The sequence below is a fragment of the Cloeon dipterum genome, chromosome X, assembly GCF_949628265.1.
Source record: "Cloeon dipterum chromosome X, ieCloDipt1.1, whole genome shotgun sequence".
NCBI lineage: Eukaryota > Metazoa > Arthropoda > Insecta > Ephemeroptera > Baetidae > Cloeon > Cloeon dipterum.
This window is the reverse complement of record NC_088790.1, coordinates 15,506,226-15,529,018: the sequence shown is the minus strand read 5'-3', so window position 1 is coordinate 15,529,018 and position 22,793 is coordinate 15,506,226. Positions and strand designations below refer to the sequence as shown.

The 22,793-nt window shown below is 38.2% G+C and overlaps 2 protein-coding genes across 17 annotated transcripts in view; both read right to left on the bottom strand.

Annotated features, from left to right (window-relative positions):
• Nucleotides 1-248: 248 nt before the first annotated feature.
• LOC135946157 (uncharacterized) lies at nucleotides 249-10,956 on the bottom strand. The gene is made up of 5 exons (XM_065494232.1): nucleotides 10,745-10,956; nucleotides 4,027-4,282; nucleotides 3,147-3,270; nucleotides 2,796-3,086; nucleotides 249-921 (listed from the first exon to the last, which is right to left on the bottom strand). The coding sequence occupies exons 1-5, from the start codon at nucleotides 10,748-10,750 to the stop codon at nucleotides 618-620; spliced, it is 981 nt and encodes a 326-aa protein (XP_065350304.1). The 5' UTR covers nucleotides 10,751-10,956; the 3' UTR covers nucleotides 249-617.
• A 1,660-nt stretch (nucleotides 10,957-12,616) lies between these two features.
• The window catches only part of NfI (Nuclear factor I), a 100,430-nt gene continuing 90,253 nt past the window's right edge, over nucleotides 12,617-22,793 (bottom strand). For 10 of the 16 annotated variants that reach the window (XM_065496178.1, XM_065496179.1, XM_065496180.1 and 7 more), the window contains 8 exons: nucleotides 21,983-22,120; nucleotides 21,704-21,934; nucleotides 20,074-20,265; nucleotides 18,139-18,353; nucleotides 17,756-17,903; nucleotides 17,434-17,663; nucleotides 16,935-17,160; nucleotides 12,617-16,195 (listed from right to left, as the gene is read on the bottom strand). In XM_065496178.1, the coding sequence (XP_065352250.1) occupies nucleotides 15,993-16,195; nucleotides 16,935-17,160; nucleotides 17,434-17,663; nucleotides 17,756-17,903; nucleotides 18,139-18,353; nucleotides 20,074-20,265; nucleotides 21,704-21,934; nucleotides 21,983-22,120 (1,583 nt within the window). In that variant the 3' untranslated portion in view covers nucleotides 12,617-15,992. Of the gene's footprint in view, nucleotides 16,196-16,823; nucleotides 17,161-17,433; nucleotides 17,664-17,755; nucleotides 17,904-18,138; nucleotides 18,354-20,073; nucleotides 20,266-21,703; nucleotides 21,935-21,982; nucleotides 22,121-22,793 lie in introns of all 16 variants that reach the window. The other 6 variants (XM_065496165.1, XM_065496171.1, XM_065496177.1 and 3 more) reach the window with 4 other exon arrangements.

The window sequence follows — 22,793 nt, the reverse complement described above, 5'->3', positions numbered from 1 at the left end:
TTGATATTTGGCGTGAAAACTAGTTGGCAAAATTTTGGTAGATTTTAGTTGGCAGTTGACTTGTGTTGAAATTGCTTGAAATTCCATGCTCAATTGGAGAGTACATGCTTAACTATCCGTAGCACATTTAAGAAAATGCGTGGGCGCAGCCAAAAAGTTAATGCCTTTTTACTCTTTTAATATTATTTGCGCTCTACGCGCTTTATATACTTTGCATTAATAGGTTCGATCGTAAAATTACAAATCAATATAGCTCAATTGGATTTTATTATGTTTAACCTACATAATTAAGTACAATAGCTTGTGAAATCCTAACATCAAAGCAGTCTGAAAAACATAATTTAATTTTAGTAAATGCATGTCCTAGAATTTCAAACTTAACAAACCACCATAAACCGACTGTTTCACGTCGTGTGTTAGTCATAATGATCAACAAAATCACATTTTTCCTCTTAAAACATATAAAATAATATTTTAAAAATGCATCACAAATTTTGCTACACACCATTTATCAAAAAACATGTATCAGGCGAAGTCTCAAGCATTTTAACAACATAATTGCGTATATATGGCAAACAGGAAGAATAATTAATTTCTGCACATGCGTGCAGGTGAAATTAAATATAGTCCGAAGGTACTGTCTTGGCGACGAGGGAGGTGGTCATGATCAGGTCGTGGTGGCGGTAGGAGTCGAGGTCCAGAGTGTGCCAGGTGGCCATCCCCTCGCCCACTGCCTCGTACATCCTGTCAGGTCCGCAGCTCAGGTCCGAGTAGTAGGCGCTGCTGGGCGCGCTCGGCGGCGCCTCAGGGTCCAACTCGGGATTCTGGTAACCGGTGTTTTGATACGCAGGGTCGGCTCCCCTTTCCAGCTCTGCGTACAGGGCTTCTTCTCCCGCGTGTGATGTCGTGTCTACTGATGACCTAAACATATCGGAATATTGCTGTTTTAACTTTAACACAGTGTAAAAACACCATTGAGAGAAGAGAAATATTGGCAAAAATAATACTAAATGTTTGAGCTCAGGATATTTATACTAATTAGTGTTTGGTTAGAGTGATTTGAATAGTTTGTTTTGCAAAAGACAATTTTTCCTGGGGGACCCTGCTAGCATGAAATTGCATGTCCGCGTATTCAAAAGTCTGTTCCGAAGAATATATTTCAGACAAAAAAAAATACTATGGTAAGTTAGATTTGTTTCGTATTTGCTGGCTGGCTGGAGCAGCGCGGTTGACTGAGACCTCTAGCAGAGAGTGAACAGTAAAAAATCGATCAAGCGGCACTTTGATATTTTGCTAGTATTTTCTCTTTTGAATTTTTTCCTTTAGATGGTAGTGATCGCGACGAAGAAACACTCAAATTTAGCGACATCTATAGGAGCGAGATTGATACAAATTTGATCTACGCCAGAACGTGCGGGTACAGCTACAGTTAAATCGGTTAACTTCTTGGAAAAACTTCTCTGTCATCTAGAGATTTATTTTACTATTCAACATCTAAAAATTTTGATGTCTTTTTTATCTCACAATCAGTCTAAACTTGCAATTGGAATTTAAGCATTTGAAATTAAAATGTTTTGAAAATCAGTTAATCAAAATTTATGCACCTATAACTTTTGATAAAATTTCAAGTTCAAAATATCTACAATTTTATTGTGCTTTGTTAAAATAATCGGTTGAAATTTGTTACTTGGACTAGGCTGTTTTAGGTTCCAGTTAGAAGGAGGCAGCTTAGATAATTTAACGTAAATTTTTCATAGTGATTTTTTTGCCAAACATTTTCAGAGGAATGCAATAATTCTTTTACAATGGTCATACGATTTCTTTAAAAAAGGATCAGTTGGTTTCACTGAATAACTTCGATGTGTAGTTTCTTGGTCTGGAACTGTTCCTCTGCTTTTCTCAAGCATTGTACTACTCTGTAGCTGACTTCATCAAAAATTGATTAGGAAAACATAATATGCTAGGAAAATTTTCCCTTATTAGAATCAAACACTGTCGACAAACTGTATAATTTATCAAACTAATTGCAAGCTTTATCCATCTTTTTCAGATTACGAAACCAACAAATTCGAGAAAGGAAATACCAGATACAATACGATTTTGTGATTCGGAGTAGAGCCTGTGCGTAGCATTGAACGCATTACGCCCAAAATCTCAGCATTAAAATTTAGAATGGTTTATTTCTAAATCAACCCGGTTGAAGAAGCGTATAATATCAAGCTGCTGCAATTCAACTTTCCACAAACTTGCTAACTGAAAAATGATATTTTTTTGTGTAGAAAAATCTGTAATGTACCGACTCTGTAGATAATTTTGCAAGTTTTAAATAAGGCTTCACAAAGCAATTTGCTTTTAGACGATTTTTGGCTCTACAGACAGTTTACATGGTCTTATAATTAAGTGTTTTGTGCTCATTTGGTGAGTCTTAAAGTAAATCATGACGCATATCGTCATCGTCTTTAATATCTTTCCACAAATTGGAATTTTCTAAAAATTTAGCTGTAAAAAAGTTTCACCAAGATATAATTTTCAAATACTGAAAAACAAATTTATTTTCAAACTCAGGGAAAATGTAAATAAAAAATTAATTTATATATTTCTATTGCCATCGATTTTTAAGAGTGTCTGGATTTTATTTGTCACATATTACTCAGCATAATATATATTATTCCTTGCAGGAAAGAGACGTTTTTTTGTATATATAGAAAAAGCTGTCTCAATTTGCTGGAGTGAAAACTCCTTTGTTTCCGACTCTCCGCCAGCACATGTGTATCAAATGTCATATTTTTTGTTACCTTCCCGTGACGGTGTAGTGATTTTCATTAGTCGGCGGCGCCGGAGGACAGAGGCGGCGAGGCGGGCGGCGCTGCAGACTGCTCTCGCAGCGGCCCCTCGACGAGATGGGGTGTCTGTTGAAGAGGCGGCTCCAAAAGCCGCCCCTCGGCCTCCGCGATGACGGCAGCGGTGGCGTTTTGTTGTCGCCGGCGAACGGGTTTTGAGGATTTTGATTTTCCGGCGTCGACGACGCCGTACGCCCCTCGTCCTCGTCCTCACTGTTGCAGCACGACGACTGAATCCCTTTCATTCTGTGATATCGCGTTTAGATTAAGCTTTTGCGATTCGATGCGGAGGCAAGATTGAATTACCTTCTGCAGTGAAGAATCGTGACTGTGACGATCGCTCCAATCACTGCGGAGAGCAATGCGACAATGATGAGTGTCAGGGTCCAACCAAGCTCGCCGTACGACACAGGAGCAAGAGGCGAAATTCCTTCAACAGATAATAATCATTTCATTTATAGGGACGATCTAATTTATAAGAATAATTTGAAAGAATTTGAATAGTTTTAAACCTTTTTTGACAATATTAAATTATTAATCACTAGGGATTTCCTAAAGAAATGCTTTAATAACATTTTCAGATGAAGCTTTAATTCCAAATTTACCTTTATTGAATAAAGGACCGATCTGAAAATTTTGAAGATTAATAAATATCAGCATTAATAACGGTATTTTTTCTTTATTTCTCGGTCATTATTGAAATAATTCAAAAATTTTGTACAGAGAGTATTAAATTAAATTCAATTTGGTTTAAAAATTGTTTAATTATTTTGATATTGAATTGCCAATAATGGGAAAATTTTAATTCCTTCTATTATTTTTAATATTTTTATTAAGTCAGGCACAAATATTATAGAATTTTTGTGGACTCTATTAAAAAAATATCAACTGCTGCTGCCTAATATGGAAGGGAATAAAAGACAAAAGAACTTCAGACTTTGGAAATGAAGCATCAACTTAAAAAAATATTTTATGACAATAAATCTTTTAAAATTGCGATCCTCTTATTTTAACAATATACTCACTTAAGCTTATAAATCCGCATAATTATTAGAACCTGAAAGTTGTCTTATAAAACAATCTCGTATTTTAGTTTATGGATGGCGCAAAAGCATATTTCTAGAGGCGTCGGCCTGTTCTCTCTTGACGAACGAGCGAAGAGAAAGAGAAATTTTATGGCACTCACGATTAGGGTCTATGGCAAAGGCTGGGTTGCTCCAAGCCCAAGAGCAAAGGTCGCAGCTCGACGTGAAGGCTTCGCTGCCCAACTCGTCGAGCGCCAGGATCTCTGCTGAGGGCCGCGGAGGTGGTGGCAGAAAGCCAATGCTCGAGATGCTCTCCGAGGACAGGGGAATGTCGACCAGGTTTTGCAGGGCGCTCACCGGCATCAGCGAATCCATTTCCTCAGCGTCCGCCCACCAATCATCGTCGGCAGTCGCGTTCTGAAATTAATTAGTTGGTAGCCAAGTATAAAATTAAGTATAAAAATATTAATTAAACAACATAAAATTTAATCAACTTCCTATGGAACACCAGTACTCTGACTATATAGGGCTTTGGTTTTTTCCTGGCGATTTTAAATGTTTTTTTATTTAAATGGTTGAATTTAGGAGTTTTAGACAGAGAAATTAATTTTTAAGGAAAAACTGTAATTTTTGTCTTTTTTATGAAATATTGTAAGCTTTAGAATATATATTGTTATATTTGAAAGATTTTTATTGAGATTTCGGGGACAACTAATCTAAACCATCCTAACATTGCTTATGGAATTTTTCGGATACATGAAATACAAGTTACTAAAAGTGGAGGAGGGGAAAGCATTGCCAGTAGATTTCATAAAAAAATATTCACTTTGACAACTCAAATCAAAAAAATTTTACCATGCCAGATATTTTTTTGACCTATCTAACGTTTGAATATTATACCCGAATTAATTATTCACTTGAACACCACCTTGTAAGCCAATTAGACAGCAACTTGGTAATTTTAAACGTATATATATCCTTAAACGAAGAAAAGCGTGTTGTCACCAGAGCGAGATAATACTCGGCACAACAATAAGCCAAAGTCGATTCGTGGCAGTTGCAGCAGCTCTGGGATTTTTCCCTGAATGATGCATTAAATCGAAGTACCTGTTGAAAATCACGTCTTTGCCGGTGCACGACCGCCAGCACTTTTTGTCCAGCATGACTTGGCGCGCTGGGCGGTCCAAACCCAATGAGCACTTTTTCTTTTTGTGTGACCGTCGCGATCTCAGCAAAGACCGAATCCTTGTCAGGTTGGAGTAATTTGATTTAATGGCAGTCACATGAGAGCAATTTTTATCAAATAAACACTCGTTTTACCTTATTTTTTAAGCTTAACAAATATAATCAAATATGGAAAGCAGAAAATTAAAATATTAATTTAATTTTGAATCATTTTTTCAATCTAAATTAACTATTTTTTCTGTAGGTTACTTCTCATCCTAAAATATTATCTGCTCAATCGTAAAAAATAAATCAGATTCTCTCTGCTGTATGTATCGAATTTTTGCGGTTTGAAGCGGCCAAATGAAATATATAAGCGATTCAAAAAGCTATGAAAAATAAACTTCTTTTTAGCTCTCTCAGAGAGAATCTTATACAGCAATAAAATTTGATTTGGGACGAAAACTCGTGAAAGGCAGCCGAAAAAGCCAAACTCTAATTAATAAGTCTGCCTCACTTGCGGATCGCAAAAGGCATAAAATCGTGAGAGACTAAAGTCGGCCACCCGCGAGTACCTGAGAAGCATCCCCCCACCTGAATTCCCTCTCTGTTCGCCGCAGCCAGCCAGCAGCACGAGATTCTTGGCTGCTGCACGAACATAAAAGATGTGCATATACGTTGGTGGAAAGAAATTTCTTCGCTTCTTTCGCTCCGCGCCGGCCAACAAACTCGATTTGCCAATTCGCTCCCATGAGCCGATACACAATCGACGTGAACTAAACGCTCCACGCCGCGGCCATCCAAAGTAATTACCCTCCGTGAAGCGGCTCGTCTGCTTTCGGTCTCGCTCCTATCACATTTTACAACTTAATTATATTACATCTGCTAATAATGCCGCCGGCCGGGCTTTGATATCGAACTCTGGACATCAGACGCTTTCGATTATTCTCAGCAGGGGTTATTGACTCGCGTCATGAGCAGAAATTGAGCATGTAACGAGCAGTAAATTTTATGACTCTGTGCAAATTCCTCAAGGGATGAGTGAATCACACGTATCAGAGTTTTACAAAATGCGATTTTAACTTAATAAAAGGCAATGTTAAAAAAATCGCTTTTAAAATATTTAAAACTGAGTTTTTTATTATAAAATGGGTTCTATTCATTTAATCAGTATACAGATTTTGAGACATCATCGGCATTCTCGGATGTCAATGAATTTTAGAGAGGTTGCCTTTTACCTTAGCTAAATATATTTTATTTAAATAGCTAAACAATATTGCTTTAAACAGTTTAAACCTAACTTTAAGTTAAGTCATTCGTCATTCAAACCCAGAAATTTTGAAATTGTTCACGCTTGAACTTTCGACCAGAATTTTTTCAGTAGTTCGTCCTTGGCTTAGCATAAATTACAAAAAATATCTCACACCAGTTTTCAGAAATTTCTATTTTTTCCGTAAAAAAATTACCAAGGAAAAAATGTAAGGCAACTGTGCAAACCCTAATTCTGATGAGATATTTAATTTCCTTTACCACTTTTAATATAATTTTTAATCATACCTTTTCATAAAAATAACGATTGTTCCCCTTCTCTCATTTTTCCATTATTTCTTATCTGGCTAATAGACATGAATCAATGAAAAATACGTCCCCTTCCGCACCTGACGCGCTTATCAGCCGCGTTTTGAAATTATCTCATACACCTGACTGCCGTCATAATGGGAAAAACAGGGTCTGATGCGCTTGAGTGTTTGTTTTCAGTGGCAGGTGCGGAAAAGAATCCCCTCTTAATTGGTTAATTTATAGTTGCGGCACCGGAATAATATTTTTCAAAAGGGAGAGGTAGAAGCAACGCCTTCGACCGCACGCCTGTACAGATAATTCAAGAATAATAATTTTTCGCTTCGAGGGTCGCATTCAGGAAGAGATAGTTGGTATGTATCTGACCTTTTTTTAAATTTTAGAAACAATTTCAGTTTCATGCTGCCAGGGTTAAAATAAAGACACAAACATCAGCAAAGTGCAGTGAGGTAATTGATGATTTAATTTTCTTCCGAGAATTTTCTCGAGTAATTTAAACGTGATTAAATTCCTTTCATTTTTCTGTGACCGTTCATTTTAAACGCAATTCTCCTTTCTTAAAAGGCGTTTTCGAGCAGCATTTTGGAGCAATTTTACGTTCTCTCCGTTACTAGCTTTAAGCTGATAAGTTGTTTTAAATGAGGCACTAAAACGAATTTACAGAGAGAAAGAGAGCCGGCCAGCAAACACAATGATAATTTCGAGGGCAGCCTTGAAGCGAACCGCAGCAAGAGAGAAAGAGAGAAAAAGAGGAGCGAGCGACCGCGCCGAGAATATAAAAGGCCGAGCGGGGGGCAGTTGAAAAGTACAACTTTTATAGTATAATCCAAAGCAGCAGCAGCATTATTATTATTATACCACCGTACACACCTCCGACCGCTCCTAATGTCTTCATCTTCGGCTTTGGCCCAACAAGAGTACTTTATATTACATATGGCCACAAAAATATTTTCATAATTTATTATCCAAAGATTTGTTATGTTTGATTTAATTTTCCAGCAACGCTGAACATAACCTACAGATTTTTCATTTTTTCCGCTTCACCTAACAAGTTTATTTTATTTCAAATTGAAAATTAAAAATTTCGCTTACTCATCGTTTCTCTGTTCTTGGACTGAATTTAAAATTTCTCGCGATAATGTTAAAGGTGAAGATTTCTGTCTTAATAAGTTGCCAGAAGACCGCGGTGCAAACAAGCTTTGTTGATGGCAGCTTGTGGAACAAACAAGCAACTTTTAATTGCTGCACTCTCGTTACCCGCAGAGTCGAAAATTATCCATTTGCCGCAGAGACAATAACACCTGCTGAGAAACATTTTTGTCCGCGTGTGCGTGTGTGTCTAACAATGAAAAAATTCGTAAACTCGCATTTCATTTCACACGTTGAGCGCATACTCGCGATTTTTTCCACCTAGCTACCTTCTTTTCTCGTTTCTGTGAGTTATGCGCATTTATTTCAGATACGCGGGCTATTATTTTGTCAAGCTTTTTATTGAACCCAGCCACGATAGCAGCAAGCTCGTTTACAGAATCGTGGGAAGTGCATTTCCTCTGTCAGAAATTAGAGGATAAAGTCACGAAAATATTTTGAAAAACAGTAAAATATATTGCCACTTCAGGCTTGAAAGGAACAGGATATATAAACAACAAATTTCATTCAGAGAATACACACAACAACGCAAAAAGTCTATTTTCCATTATATCTTCAATTTGCGTCTTTCATTATGATAGAACGAGAGAATAATCTGGATCAGTTTTGTTGGGTCAAAGATGTGATACGATTGGTTTGAAAAATGGAATTAAGTGTCTAAAGCTGGGTTGCATTTTTTAGCATTACAAGATTCGAGGGCAATTAATTTTAGCCAAAAAATAAGGACAATCCAAATTTACAGATCGAGCCTTGGTTAAACCAAGTTCATGATTAAGTCCTTCTATTTAAATTCTTAAAATCTATAAAACGTAAAAACCAAACACTCGAAGTTTATATTAAAAATTTAATTTAATTCATCTTTTCATAGACTCTTTAATGAAAAAAAATTATTCCTGTCAAGTGATAAAAATATTTTTTGTCAAAGAAGCAGCTGAATGGAAATATATTGTTTAAGAGGGGCCGTTTGAGTTTTGCTGCTCCTCTCCCTCGCATGCATGATATTATATTGTCTTGAGCGTGATCTCATTAATAAAGACACGTACCCGTCTCCCCTCGAGTGTCTCATTTCGCGATTCTCAGCGTTTTTCCTTCATCAACATAAACCGACGCCATTGAATACGAAAACACAGACCACTTGACTCCTGTTTCTACACACGGGAGAGAAATTCCTGGTGAAAATTACACCTGCGCGCCATAGATCAGCGGGATGATGATTAAGCCGCTTCCCACGGAATATGCAGCTGGTAATTGGGCAAAGTGGGCTCTGTATCACCGGTTCAATGGATTTCGGCGATGCGATCCGAGAAATCGAGACTTCTCTCGTTTTCAACGGGCTCTGATTTTCTTTTCCCATTGATGCCCCAAGCAGGTAGGGCTTCCCCTCATTGATTTTTTTGGCTTCTCTCTTTTACGATGAGCAACAAACAAGCACTGTAGACTTTTTTGTCTTAAGATATTTGCACCAGCTCAAGTCTCAAGCTGCCGTAATTGGCTTCACTTTGGTCATACAATCTGCAAATCGCTCACCAATGTGCCGTAAGAAGCTAGGGCGCATTCATAAAAACTATAGAAAATTGTATGCATTTTAGGACCAAATTTGAATACTCGCACTCCATAAAACGCATATAGACATCAAAATGATTGAATAATGAAAAACCCAAAGCATTGATTTGCAAGATTTTAAAGAATTAAACAGCCATATTTCTAGAAATTACTTATTTAATTATATAGTATTTTCTAAAAGAGTATAGTTATTTGTAAAATAAAATCGAATTAACTTCTAGAGAGAGCAGTTTCTGTGTGGGATAAGAATTCAAGACATTCTATCTTTTATCAAATTTTGGAATGGCATTTTGAGGGAAATTGTATTGATCAAGAGTTTAAGAGAATCTCTCCAGAGAAAAAACACTTTTCTTGTCTGCTGTACCGAAATAATGAGAAAAAAGGCTTCTAAATATGTTTTTTTCATTTTGATAAACGAAATGGGTATCCAAGGAGCATCAAATTGGCGAAAATAATTTAAATTTTCAACTAATGAAGGAAACAAAACGTCTAAAGTCGTGCATTTCTCTGATATAAAAAACCTGTTAAGCTGCGAATTGCACAATGCATCGTGCTTTCGCCAAAATATCTGTGGGACTGCTTTGCTGAAAAAAGGAATCCTAATTGATTTGTTCCACAAAAAGGGTATCCTTAATTACTTTGAGCTAGAAAAAAATGTGATAGTAAGGCAATAATTGAAACATTGTCAAAGTACAAAGTCTTGGCTTTGAAGGAAGATTTTTATAATTATATTTTGGTTCATTCCAGTGCTTGCTGGATATATTCAGAAACTTAAAGTATTCTATATTTTTATAATTTCTTGTTTGGTTTGTGTTGCAAGAGAATGCTTTCCCTTGTAAGTGATCATAAATTAATATTTGATTGAACCAGCAACCAAAATGGAATAAAACTTTATTAATGAGAAAACACTATTTTGAAACTGACATCAGTGATGAAAATGTCGTTTCCCTCTGCTGTTTAATAGTGTGGTGTGAGACCGGACTCTTATAATTTAATTTTAGGATTTCCTTGATATTTCTAAAATTCTTAAAATTCAATCTTATAGCCACAGAAAAAGCCCATCAAAGTTCAAATATTTTTAGGCTTTTTTACGTCCGTATATAATTGTCCGCAAATCCAAAGCCGTGTCACATACCTGAGCAGCGTTCAAGGCGAATGAATTTGACTGAAACCGGTTCCGTGTGTCTCAAAGTCTCAGCACTTTTCATCAAGCAGCCGCGCTCGAGTTTCAATCTAGTTAGGAAAAACGTAGGCGTTCACTCGTATTATAATGGCTTGGCTGCTTCGTGACTCTCGGAATGAAAGAGGCGCATTGTTTTCTCACTATTAACACCGATCAATTATTTCAGCGAGCGAAAGAAAGAAAGGTCCTAAACTGGTATAACTGTACTCTGTCAGAATAAAGAGAGCGAAAACAAAACTCACCTCCATGGCCGGGTATATTTCGATCCTCAAATTCACGAGAGCGGATGCATCCTCGGCGACGTCGCACGCAAAACTGACTGACTGGCAGCCAGCGAGTGAGACAAAAGCGGGTGGAAAGTGACAAGAGGCCTTTTCAAAAGCGGCAGACACTGCTCTCGAGATGTGCTGAGGTACCAGTCTCACTGTGCAGTGTGCTCTCTTGCTCGTTGGGTCCTCGTGAGGTGGCTCCGGGCAGAACAGGTTTTCTTCTCCTCTCGTTATTTTATTTTTTGCCTCCTCCTGCTTGCGCGTTTTTCCTTCGGCCCCCTCCGACGCTCCCACTATGGCATTTTGTGTATAAGTATTAGGGTTGGGATTTCAAGACGCTAACAATTCTTTTTCTGAGCTTAGATTTTTATTTAGGCATTACACATTGAGAACACATTATAAAGACTATACTGATACACTATTTAATTAACTAAAAGCATACTTAAGAGCCGTTAAAAACCGTTTCAACTCACCTCAAAACCTAAAATTTGCTCTAAATCGTTTACTGTAATTTTATTTTATATTTTGTGTTTTACAAAAACCTCAATATTTTTTAAGTTTTTAAAAAAAATCATGTTATATTTGTCACCTGTAAATTATTATCTTGGGAAATTTGGATAAAAATTCTAATTCATTTAGTCAGTTCGTATTTTATGAAAAATAATTTAAACTTTTCGTCTAAAATTAGTATTTTAATTTATAAGAAGCGATATTGGAACTTATATTTAAATTTTCTCGTCGAGTAACAGAGTCATTTTTATGATTTCACGGGTGAGTTTCACATGGAAGGAACAAAAATATTCCCTAAATAGTTTTAAATTTTATTTGAGACTGTAAAAATTAATCGAGAATATCTCCTAAATTTTACATAAACCTCTTTTTCAATAAAAAATAAATAATAGGCATTCTATAAACTGGCATATTTTTATCAGACAATTTACCTGAGAGACTGGTAAAAATGCCTAAAACTATTTAAATTGATTCCAAACCCTTTTAAAAACATCTATAAATCACTACCCTAGCTATTCCTTTCTCTCTTACCTGCTCGTGGTCCGTCTGGGGTATCTCGACACTCAAAAAACGCTCCCTCCGCTGCTAATTGGACCGTCTCTCGCACCTATTATAAATTTCCTCCCTGCGTGCGTGAGCCTTGATCCACTCCACAATCACCGCCTGTCTTTATGGGTTTTTTCGTTCCGCACCCGCCGCCGCATGGAAATCTGCTCAGGTGGAATGAGCCAGACGTCTCAATTAACGCCAGCGTTTTTTTTTTACTTTTAGAATTATTTGCACCTCATATTCTGGGAAAAGAGCTCTCGTCTCGTTTTTCGAAACTTTTTATTGAGCCTCTTTGCTAATTATTTTCCTCAGCATTTTTAATCCAAGCGCAAAAGATTGAAAGGGTTTATATTTTCCTTTGATGGAAAAAATCCATATTATTTTCAAATTTACATTTCCGCTCTCTTTGTAAGCAATTTTCTCTAGGCAAAAAAAATCACCAAAAATTCTCAGTTATAAACAAATTTAATTTTTATCTCTATTAATTTGAGCTATTTTAATATCTATTATGAGATCGCCAGGTCTCTCCTGGTGTTTCCGTGAAGTTGAGCACGTTTCATGCAGACTTTTAAATTATCAAGAAAACAATTCGCAATAAATTGCTTTCATAATTACGCACGCAGCACTTACTCAAGCAGGCGGAAGGTATGTTATTTGCGCCGCCGCGTAATGGGATTCGCTTGTATAAAAAAGAATCACATAAAAATGTGCGAAATTTTACAAGCACGATGAAAATAACAAAGGAAGAGGACAATAAAAGGCATGCAATTAAAACGCACCTTCACATCGTTGTATCATTTTTTGTTTTATTTTTTAATTTTTCATTAAATTTCATGTTAGTTTGTCTCAAACATTATACATTATGAATAATAATAATATAACCATAATTGGGGGTAATCGTTTAATTGTAATCAGCTCCACTATCACCTCCACTTATTTTTTACTCGCTTTCTGCAGCATCTGTACGTATATTTTCACAAAACAGAACTTTCACGTTGCGTGAGTGAGAGAGTGTGTGTGTTTATTTTCATCTCGGAAACAATTTGTGAACGAAAAAGGCAAACAAACAGCAAAAATTGAGACGCGCCTCGGCTCACAACGCCCGCGGACGCGCACAAATCTTATTTACATCGGGTTTTATACAGGAAAAACAAACAAACAAATAATAATAAATGGGTCGATTATAAACATCGTTTTTGGCAAAATTAATAAAATATTCAGTTACAACTCAGTCTACTTTTTGATTAATCAAACTTTTCCAGCGTGGACTCAAACTTGAGCTTTCAACATTTGCGCATGTCGTAATAATGTGTGTGTATAGGTCATGAAATGGTAGAAAATGAGAATGAACTCACTAGTCATATAATATGGTACGTCGTGTAGTTATTGCTTTATCAAATGTAATATTTCGTTATTTGTGAAGTGTTGTACAGTTTTTGTTGTGGTGTTACATAACCATTTTATACAATTGAATGAATCAATTTTCCGCTTTTTTGACAGAGTATTCAGGCACTACAGGTTGAGACGAAACCAAACGAGCATCTCTTCAGAAATAAACGAACTGATAGACCTGTGCGTTTAGTTGCAGCTTGCATCCACTTACGAATTTAACCGTTAAATAGTATTTTTGGCACCACGTCTCAGCAGCTACGTATTCAAAAATGTCCACACTTCTTAAATACAACAGCGCAAAACTCGCAAATTCAATTTAATTGTAATTAATGGTACAAGTGACGCGCGGCTAGTCCGCTCTCTTTCTCCTTTTTGCTCCTACTTTTATCAAAATGTCCATTTTTCTCGTCCACGCGCTAAAATCCAGCTTTTTTCATAATTAAATAGCATGTCTGAGGTTTTCTCTCGACTATTATTTACACCTCTCAGCAGCAGCACTGGACCCCTAATATTAATTATAGTAATAGCGCAGTAGTTTAATAATAATTATTATTATTACGGTGTACATTTTGATTTTTACTTGTCGTCATTTTTTGTTCGTCTACAGCACTCGCATCATTTTAATTTGACGTATTTGTACCTTTGCAAATAATAAGTTATATGTATTACTCTTACTTTGTTTAGAACAGAACACAATATGAAATTGTCGCTAATCTAGAACACACGCAAATTCCACAAAAGAGTAACAAGCTAGACTCGACCAGAAAAAGAAAATCGAATTTTTCGACGTTTTCAAATTCGCACAAAAAAGCGCTTTGCAATCATAGTATTTGCCAATTACTAGTTTATATCATCACAATGCCTACTTGTATCGCTGTTCTAATTCAGATTACAATTTTATTCTGTCTCTCGGCAGCTAGAAATCATCATTTTTCCGAATCTCTCATCACAATTAAAGTGTGGATCGTGACTACAATTTCGTTGCAAGGCATCTAAGGCTCGTCTCGTCTAAAAAACGCAATTCTTTCGTTTATTTTAGCTGGAAAAGAACACGACAACCGTTCAACTGCTGAAAAGGCCTTCTTTATTTGGAGTTTCGAATTTTAAGTACAGCTAGTCGGATCACTAATTGTTATTATTGCTATTTCCCTCAGCTAATAGAGTACAGCCGTCTCTCTTTATACAATTAAACTGCTTTTAAGTAATCAGCGCGCACTAAAATTGTTTTCCCTCACGACGAGTATATTGCAAAATAGCACTTTGTTGAGCTTTTTCTTCAATCAATAATCATTAAGTGTTTATATATATAAAATTTGTCACTTGGTAATTATCTTTAATTATAGTCTAGCTAATCACCTACCAATTTTCTCGTGTTAATTTTATGGCACTAGAATTTTCCTAAATTTCGTGTGTAGTGTGTGTATAGGCCTTTTAAATATTGTGGTAATTAAATTATTGTTATTATGTACACGTTACAAAAGCCACTAGCAGCAGAGAATTTTTCGTTCTCCGGGTTTTGCGTCGCGCGAGAAACGGTTAAAAAGTGTCTTCGATTCAAACTCAACGGGCCTATATGTGAACTAGATCAAACTAGAAGTGTTATCACATTCTGTTCAAAAATCCAATCCGCAATCAATTAAAAACTACCGCTTGAACGTCAACAAATTCGAATCAACACTTCAACAGTTAAAAACGAATATACCCAAACACTTCATATCTTGAGGTCTATAAACTTGTCATATCACTTTTCGTAATGGCTGTTATTGCGAGAATAAGAGTGTGCTTTCTTTCTTTTTCGTAGTTTTGCAACCGCGGCGTTCCCCCAGAAAGGTATTTACAGGGTTTGCAAACAGGCATTTAGGGCTTACCCCCGAAACTTTACTTGCTTCTGTTTGATTTTATTTATAAATGTGCAAAAATGATTTCTTTTTGCTTCGTATATCGGAAATATGTAGAGCGTATTTAGGAGGGTATTTTAAATAATAAATAAAATAAAGCTAATTGTAGAAAATGTCTTTTTTCGGGACAACTCAAATTCCGGAAATTTCCTGCAGAAATTCGGAGATAGCGTCCTAAAAATTGTAATTTGTCATGAAAAATCGTCAACAGAGATTACAAGAGCTACAGATGTGTAAAAATAATCGATTTTTGCTTCAAATAATGGTTTAGTTTTCTGAGTTTTCCAAGCGCTGCATTTTATCTGCATCAGTAATATACTCGCTTGTTTCTTTTTAATTTAAATGCTAAAAATCAATTCCAACGAGAAAACTAAAATTATTTGAAAATTCTGCACTCTGATTTGATTTTTTAAATATAGTTTCACGGTGATAAATATTGCACATTTGTAAATGATCGGAGGAAATTGTAACGAACGTTTCAGATGTGAGACCAAATGCCTGTTTAGCAACTTGTCATGTATATGGTAATAGTATTCATCTGCAACAGCATACCACTAAGTAAATAACGCCTTTGATACAGAATATATACGCACATATGAGATTACAAATAACCAACTTGCTTGCACTTTCGAGTCGGACGCACAATTTGCAATTTTTAATACTTGTCTGTCGTCCTGTCCTCATGCATAGGTCGTGGCTTATATAAAACTCCGCGCTCGGCAGGGGGGCCGGTGTGGCGCCACAAACAATATTGAGCAAAAACTTGAACAATTGCATTCTCTCTCTTTCTCAGTTGAGTCGTGTGTGTGAGTGTGTGTGTGTGTGTGCGTGTAACAAACAAACAAGGCTGTTTTTTAATCGAGAAATTCAAATCAGGCCGTGGAGGACTGCTGCGGCGTGGTGGCGGCACCCTTCTCCGGCACCACGACCGTGATGGCAGCGACGCCGGCCGCCGCCACCGTCACCGACGACGTCTCGTGCGGCGGCGACCCGTCCGTCTGGCCCGACTGGTGCTCGGAGGCGTCGATGGGGTCGCCGCCCCCGGCTTGCTGCACCACCGGACTGAAGTAGCGTTCTGCGGACACCAACACACACACGGTCACCACTCGATCAGTTCCCCGCCAAAATACAACATTTCAAATCGGCAACTCAACACGGAGACACTCAGCGAAATTGCACAAATGATAAGAGATTGATAGGAGGCGTCAAGGCAAACCTGAGGACTATTTTTCTTCGTGATTTATTTAAATTGTTTAAGTTTGAGAGCTTGTTTTTAGAAATAAATCAGGACGATAAATTTGCTGAATTTTTGAAGGCGCATAAAATACTCATAAGCTTACCAATTTATTTAAATTTTACGCCGAGTCGTAGACAAGCAATTTTTGTGGTTAATTTACTCATAAAAACAAAATAACCATTAAATGCTACTTTTTGGAAGTAAAAAACGCCTTTAGGCTCTGGGTTATGCAATTTCCCGTCATACATGTCCAGCCGGTTGCCTATGTGCCCCCTTTCAATTCTCTATATTCATCAGAGAAACACAAAAAATAAAAATAAACTTAAAATACACAAAACAATGTTCAACAAGAGCAACAAAAGGTCAGTTCAGCGTAGCACACTCGCAAAAATAAATGCAACAACAACGTACGCAAAAGTACACACTTAGTGAATAAAAAAGCAACAAATTGTCATTCTCAACATGCCTGGGCGAGCGGAACACAAGTCTCAGAATTGCGAATTGTTAGTGTATCATTGGATGGTTTGGGTCGGCGGAGCAGGCGGAGGTGGCGGCGGCGCCTCAGGGCCGTCCTTACCATCGTCCATGGCCTCGACCGCGCTGTTGCCGGGGCCCATCAGCGGTGCCATCATGTAGTCCTCCTCCAGGCTGATAAACGGCGCCGTGTTCCACCGCGGGATCGACGACGCCGACCGGGACGAACTTCGCGAGTTGCTCACCGGTGACGAGAACAGATTCAGGTTCGTTGGGCTGATCACGCCGGACATTGCGCCCACCGGACTTAGACTCGGGTACGTGAACAACTGGAAAATTCGATTATTTATTTTGGTGCTCATTGAGTAAAAGCATTATCATAACATTTTGAGCATATTTAACTACACTTGAAAGAAGCTAAAATTTATTAAAAGCAATCTAGTTTTTTCGGTTTGGCATACATTTTTTCTCCAGTTTTTGTGAAACATTTTTTCACTCTTAATCGGTCTAGGCAACGTTCCATAATCTCCCGCGCGAACGGGTAAAATTGATTTATTAAATTTCAATATAACAGATGTACGAAAATTTCAAAGAATATTCACCTGTCCTGTCTGGGGGTGCAAGTGGGAGAATGCGTAGTCCCTGCTGACGCAGAAGGGTCCGCTGACGACGGAGCGGGAGGAGGGTGGCGGCGGCAGTTCGCCTTGACCAGCCGAGGCCGGCGGCGAGGGGGTGAGGGCCGAACTCCTGCCATCGCGCGGCGACGACGACTCGCCCATGGGCGGCGTCGAGGAGGCCGGCGGCGAGTTGGACGCGGACACGGACAGCTCGCCTGCGAACGCAAGACACAGAGTCAAATCTACCCGTTTCGCAGAGTCTCAATTATAATTTTATTTATAATTAAGAAAGTTGACAAGTCATTACGGTCGGAGTAGCTGATTGCCAAGGGGACAGCAGTACCTGTAGAGCGAATGATGGCTACAGGTCGGGCCATCGGAGGGGGTGGCGGGGGTGGCAACATCGAACTCGGGTAGTATTGTGCTAGTTTCGATGGACTCCGAGACGAGCCCGCCTGCAAACAAACCAATAAACCCAAATTAAAAAATGATTCAGTTAAAATTAAAATTGTTATATTTCTTTTTGATAACTGAAGAAAATTGCAGTTTTATTTACAAACAATATTTTTGATAATGATTTGGGTTAATTGGTCAAAATCAAATTATAATTAATGTACAGAAAGAAATTATTCTTGTTTGTAAAACAATTTGAACAAACTTTTAAAACAAAAATGGTGGTGTTCAACTTACCTGTGAGCCTTGTTGCGTGTTTTCCGCCTCCTGGCAGACGAAAGTGACAAAATCGGAGAGAGTGTCGTGTCCATTCTCAGGGTACTTTGTGGGGCTGTGCTGCGAGCTCTGGTGCTCGGAGGCGGACGGCTGTGGGTAGTAGCCGCTCGAGGAGGTGCCGCCTCCGATGCTGGAGGCCGCTATCGACGTGCCCACGGAGCCGTGCGAGGACATGCCTGGAATGCAATGCAGAGCCCGAGACGCGTTAGTATACGGGCAGATTTTTCGGACACACCGACAAATTGACACCGATAAGAGAAGAATATAAGTGGCTGGGAATTTAATTTTGAGAGAAAGTATACAAAACAGATCATATCCCACATAGAGCATTCTCATCTTTTTTTATTTTGAATTAAATTATAGAGGAAGATTCTTTAAAAATAATTGATTCGCGGTAAAACGAGTCGAGGTTTATTTATACAAATATAGTTTAAAAATCTGCATCAGAGGCAAAGCAGAATGTACGTCGGTTAAAAACACCCATGCCACATTGAAAGGATGCCCTCGTCCACATCTAACACCAAAAGAATGTAGTATACAGAGTTGGGAGAGTGTCGGACACAGAAATTCGACACACAAGAGACCGAAGTGAAGAGATTTTCCAACAAGGCGTGTATGTGAGTGTGTGTCATGTGTGTGTACAGTAAACGTGTTATAAAAGTTCTAGACAACACCGAGATATAGAAAAGTTTGTGTGACAGCATCCGCAGAGGAGCGATAGAGAGAGGCACAACAGCAAACATTGACTAGAAATAGAGGAGAAAATGTTGTAAAGTTCGCAGCAGCGCCGGAGGAAAAGTAGAAGTTGCACAGGGTTTGGTGGATTTGGTGCACACACACAGCATATTTAATAGGGTTAATCAGACACACAGACAGAAGTACCTGCTATTAACAATAGACGACTCAGTCATCGCATGCAAGGATTACTGAAACAAACGCAAATCCACGTCATCATCTCTCAACTCTATAGCGTGTTAGTCCAAATACAATGTTATTATCAGATGTTAGTATAGGCATTACTAATTGCTAGGTTTCACTTTACAAATGGATAGCACACCAGAAGTAAATTAAAACGCAGACTCTCTACGATCTGAATCTTATCTTAAGAGAAAATGGTCTGAAGGGCAGAAGGACGACCAATTAGATTATTAAAAATCTGCAAAAAGGGTGAAATGAAACTAACCTTTATCTAATCAAGTGATTTTTTTAAATTTATTTATTCTGTACTGCTTTCTCAGAAATCTACTGAAAAAGAAGAGTCACAAAACCGATTCACTCTTTTAGTTCCTTGTTTGAATTAATATATGTATTTTACAGTTCTTTAGCTTGTGACGTCAAACGTCTTGGATCATCTCATCTACGCGAACTTTATCTTTCACCCAATATTTGTAGATTTTCCTTTTTCTTCTAATTTAAGTCTATTATAAGAGCAGCTAAGTAGCTCCTAAAGCATTTCAAAAGTTACCTAAACTAATTGTGCTGATCCCAAAGAGCCCAAAATATTTTTCATTCATTCGCCGGTCGGGAAAGTATCCCTAGTGTTCAAAGCTACCAACAGCTGTAGCCACCATTTATTTACTATTTTTAGGCCACTGTGCATTCTCGGCGAAAAAGGATTCATCTGACGTGCTGGGAACCAACATTGGTTGAGTCAATAGCCAGTAGATACGACAGAAAAAATATTTTTCTTTGCAAAATTATTTTTCTAACAAAATATTTTTAAGCCAAAGGGTAGCATCTGAAATCACAATGTAATAAGTACTCGAAAATCGTAAATTAACGGTAGCGCCAACTCTTGGTGGCTCTGAGCACTTAACACTTTCCCAATTGGCCAATTCGTTGCTCTTTGTTTCGAGCAGCCAGCCATCTTTCATTGGGCTTTTGGGGCGGACCTACCTTGGCGAGGGCTGTTTGCGGGGGCTGTGGAGGCGGCGGCGTGACTAGAGGGGTGGGGTGGAGAGTTGTGGTGGTGGTGGTGGTTCGCCCTGCCAAAGGCGGACGAGGAGGGGTTGCTGCCGCCCTGAAAGCCGCCCGGCTCCTGCTTATTTACCTTGGCGACCAGCGCGTGCGGCGAGTGAACAGAGGAGCCTGCAAACCAGCACACACACAAACAATCTCCAGCAACGCTCTGACCCCGCATCTCTCGCTCCGGCTTTTTCTTTGCGGATATATTAGCAAAAAATCACCGCTCGTTATTTTAGTTGGAATAATTTACTTGTTCGTCGTCAACGCATTACTTGGCTACTCTAGAGAAGAGTGAAAAACAAAAGTTCAGGCAAAACACGTGCAGAAAAAACAAAAGGTTTCAATCAGGTGCAATTCTCAAATCGACTTACCCTGTGGCAAAATTAAGAAGACAAATCAATTGTGTGTGCGAATAGAAGACATAGGTTGTGTGTGCTTATATCTTAAAACATTATTTTTTACACATAATTGTCTGGTGCTCTCGACTAAAGTGATTCGTATGCGCAGCTGCCTGGTGTTTCACAAGAACAAAAAATATAATTATAGAAAAGAGACCTGGTGTGGTGTGTGAGTTTGTACAGGTTGAAGGAACGAAAGAACAGATAGTGAAAGTGAGTGAATGTACAGTAAAGTTGAGAGAGTGGAGGCGTGTTACACACATGAGGAGAGAGAATAGCCAAAGTAATGACAACCTATAGGGCTGAGGAATTTGTTACAATAAGTTTGTTTCCAAAAGATATTTTAAATCGTCCCCAATTTTCAAAATATCATTTGATTTTTTGATTTCAGGTGGTATAGAGGTATCAAAATAATCAATTTTGACCGAAACCCATTTTAGAAAATCGGGGTGAAATCTCAGCGTTAACAAAAAATAATATCTCGAGCTAGAAAAATTAAACTTTGCAGTGCCTATCTAGACAGCCTCCCCTGACGCCAAGGCTTAATTTCTAACCTGTTCTGATGGTACTATTTTCTGAACTCACTTAACCATGTTAAACCGATCGTGAAATTTTGATTTTCTCACTTTTCACCTGAACCATTATTGCAACTTTCAACCCTAACGCATCTAAAAAAACTAAAGATTGACAGATATAACAAAGTTAAGCCAGCACGCTGAAATTTTGCAAACATTTAATTGGCAAAAATTGTATTCCACTGATTTTTTCAGATGTTACACGTGAAATAGAAATTACCTCAAATTAAAAAAAAGGTTGTTGACATTATAAAAAAATATTTCAATTTTTCCACCAAACGATGCTATGTTGACGCCTGTGTACCACCTTAACGACATCCTTAAGTAAATGTCAATTTAATAATTGCAGACGATATTAAATCTCTCGTGGAAACACTCAAAACCGTAGTTTAAAAATCCAAATTTCACAGCCCTGTGTAATAAATCACAAGTTTCCTTCCCCTCTATAGCTCTTCTTGATTAGTAATCGCTTAATTTGTTACAGTTTTTACAGATAATATTCGTAATATGCGGAGTCAAAAATGGAATTGCTAAATTAGGATTAAAAATTGATCTGTGGTTCAAATAATCTTGAGTGAATTAATTTACCGTGGTCAACGTCCGAGTGCCAGCTAGTTTGGCTGGAGAGGGAGGCGGGGCTCTGTCCGTAGTAGGCGACCTCGGCGGGCGTGCTCTTGTCGCGGACGGGGCCTGAAGCGGCGGCGCCGGCCAGCTCCATCTCCTCCTCGGTGGAGCTGAGCCTCCGGAGCCGCTTATTCCTCGGCTCACCCGGGCTTTGGGAACTTCTTGGAAGTGACATAGGACCTGGCACAAGCGGAACTTGAGGCTCGCGTTGCCAACCCCCCCTGGCGAGTGGACAGCACTTACTATATGCACCGGTCGGCAGCATGGACGAGTGGTCCGGCGCCGGCGGCGTGTAACTGTTGCAGTAGTAGCCGCCAGGGTTCTCCAGCTTGATGGCACTCACGGGCGGCTGCATACCGTTCGGCCCCTGCATTATCGACGCTGAAATATAAATAAAAAGACGTTTAATACAATATAATACATTTATTGCACAGACGAGGATAAGGAACAGATGAGGGTATGCAACCGGCTCAACCTGACTGCTCTGCGGGAAGCATATTTATGTTTGGTGAAAGAAAATGTACTGATAAATTTCAAATGTATCATGGAAATAATACTTCCAACTTCCAACTCATTTTAAGAAAAAAATAAAGCAATAAAAATCAACAAAGTAAAATTGAGTTTATTTTTTCTAAGCAGGTTCAGAGCGTGAAATTGCTCCAGGTATTATAGACACATCCAAGTACAGGAAATTTTTTTAAATAAATACTATGCGCAAGTCTGGAAAATTGCCAAAGTTTGAGTGGTGCTGAGCTATCAGAAGGGCTGCACGTTTAGTTTTTTTTCAACTTTTCTGGTACGTGTAATGAAGCAATGGGCTTCGAATCAGAGCACTAATCACGGAATTTCAAGCAATTGAAACCCCCAAGGTAATATTTTAAGCCCTTTTACCAAAATATTCTAATTTTTAACCCAAATGTTTGTACTATTATATTTATATCTATTATTCTTTTGATGTTTTGCAACACAGCTCGTTTGTAATTTTAATTAGCTTTTATTATTGGTGAACTTTAAAATATAAACGTTTGATTTTCACACCACAGAGTTCAATAAA